The 2,416-nt window shown below is 35.5% G+C and overlaps 1 protein-coding gene across 1 annotated transcript; it reads left to right on the forward strand.

The window, feature by feature from the left end:
* Positions 1 to 399: 399 nt before the first annotated feature.
* LOC107427342 (nod factor hydrolase protein 1) lies at positions 400 to 2,105 on the forward strand. The gene is made up of 2 exons (XM_016037726.4): positions 400 to 1,654; positions 1,815 to 2,105. Exons 1-2 carry the CDS (start codon positions 400 to 402, stop codon positions 1,847 to 1,849), a joined length of 1,290 nt encoding a protein of 429 aa, XP_015893212.2. The 3' UTR covers positions 1,850 to 2,105.
* The last annotated feature ends 311 nt before the right edge of the window (positions 2,106 to 2,416 follow it).

Here is a 2,416-nt window from a genome sequence, read left to right on the forward strand (position 1 = left end):
TCTTTATTTGAAACTAGATAAACCATGTTCATTTCCCGTAAGCCCTAAGATCGTTGACTATTCAAAACTTTTTTTTATTGATATCTTGCACATTCCCTGTCAATTACTCGACCAAAACTTAAATGCAGTCACATTTTTATACTCAATTCCATAATAACAAAATATTCTGAACAGGTCATAAAGGGGCGGCTTTCTAGAGCTTCGACCAAAAAAAAAAAAAAAAAAGTAAAAACCCAACAAAAAAAAGTAAGAAGTATCAAACTAATTGTGCCTACTTTGAAAAAAAATAATAATAATAATAATAAATTTGTAGGGCCTAAAAAAGTCAACATCGCTCTCTCAATTCACTATATATTATTAAAACCACCGAACAAGCAATATTTATTTTCTGCTTGTTCTATGGATAAGCACAAGAATACAAAACCAGAGCCCAAAAAAAAAAAAAAAAAAAATATCAACCACAAAATTCCACCCTTTTTAAATAGTTTGTGCTATATATATCTAGATGTTTGTATAAGCACATTCAAAACTTACACTAAAACTTATCAAATGGCAAAAAGCCTCAACTTTATGCCTTTTCTTTTTATACTAGCTTCCATGAGCACCATCAGCGGATGTCTCGGCGAGTCGGCTCATCCTCCAGTAGTCAAAGGTGCTTATTATCCTTCTTGGTTTACTACCTTCCCACCTTCATCCATTAACACATCTTTGTTCACCCACATCTTCTATGCTTTCCTTGTGCCTAACAATGTCACATTCAAATTCGACATATCGGATTCCACGGCTGTCAAGCTCTTCAACTTCACCACCACCCTACGTTATGGTACTCCGCCGGTGAAGACACTCTACTCCATTGGTGGTGGAGATTCCGATTCAGGCGCCTTTGCTCGAATGGCCTCCAAACCATCCTCACGCAGTGTGTTCATAAACTCTACCATTGAGGTTGCTCGTAAATATGGGTTTGATGGGCTGGACCTTGATTGGGAGTCTCCTCGAACCCCAAAAGAGATGGAAGATTTGGCCCATTTGTTTGATGACTGGCGGCAAGCAATTAACAAAGAGGCTAAAGACACCCACCGGCCACCTCTTTTGCTCACAGCAGCCGTTTACTTCTCCGTTGACTTTTTCTTGTCCAACGTTAGGCGGTCGTTTCCGGTGCCTTCAATTCGGAGAAACTTGGACTGGATCAATGCAATGTGTTACGACTATCATGGTGCATGGAGCAATATAACAGGTCCAAATGCCGCATTGTTTGACCCAAATAGTAATATAAACACTATCTACGGGATCAATTCATGGATCAATGCTGGTTTGCCGCCGAAGAAAATAGTAATGGGTTTGCCGCTTTACGGTCGGTCTTGGAAGCTCAAAAACCCAAAAGTAATTGGGATAGGAGCAGAGGCTATTGGGCCAGGCCCAGGAGATGGTGTGCAAACTTACTCGCAGATAGTGAAGTTGAAGAATGAGCCTGATGCCACTGTTGTGTATGATGTGGACACTGTGTCTGTATATTTAGCTGTGGGCTCTTCATGGATTGGATACGACGATGCCCTTACCACAACCACAAAGGTTGGATTTGCTCAAGCCCTAGGCCTTCGTGGATATTTCTTTTGGGCCTTGAGTTATGATCAGAAGTGGGAAATCTCATCACAAGGTATTTCTGTTTGCACACTAAAGAATGAGCCCAAACATAAATTCCTTAAATGATAAAAAAAAAAATCAAAATCAAAAGGCAAAAAAATGTAATTTTAATTTTTTATTTTTTATTTTTTACATTTAAATACTAATATATTGACTAATTTTTGTATTTACAGCTTCAAAGTCATGGGTTCTAGACAAATCAGAATGATACTTCAAGTTGAAGCCAAAGTAATGAGAATCATACTTCAAGTTCTTGCAAGATTTCATTAACATTGCACTGGATATAAGATTCTCAATGTGTAAAATTTAGCGGTAGGATGCAAAAAATAAAAATAAAAATAAAAATAAATGAAAATCTTTCGATTTTTTTTCTCATGTTTATTGTGTTTGTTGCTGTATTTGTAAAATTTGATATTCATTGTTGTAGATTTAATAAAATAACAAAAACAAATATTTATCTCTAATATTCGCTTAAGATACATCTTCTAATGATTTTCTTTAATAAAGAAGACATTTTACCCTTTTTTTTTTTTCGGTGAATAAAATTTGCACAAAGTAATTTATATTGAAAACTAATGTTATGAAAAAAGGAATGCATCCCTCTCTCGCAAGAGTGTACAGAATTGAAAAATAATTACAAGCTTGATATTTAGTGCTCTTTAGACTCTTAGCACATCAATTTGGCCACAAAAATAGAAGGTAAGGTAAAAATATATGCGCATGTATATTGACAGTAATATAAAAAGATATTTTACATATACGTAATTACAAGTAA

The sequence above is a fragment of the Ziziphus jujuba genome, chromosome 1, assembly GCF_031755915.1.
Source record: "Ziziphus jujuba cultivar Dongzao chromosome 1, ASM3175591v1".
Taxonomy (NCBI): domain Eukaryota; kingdom Viridiplantae; phylum Streptophyta; class Magnoliopsida; order Rosales; family Rhamnaceae; genus Ziziphus; species Ziziphus jujuba.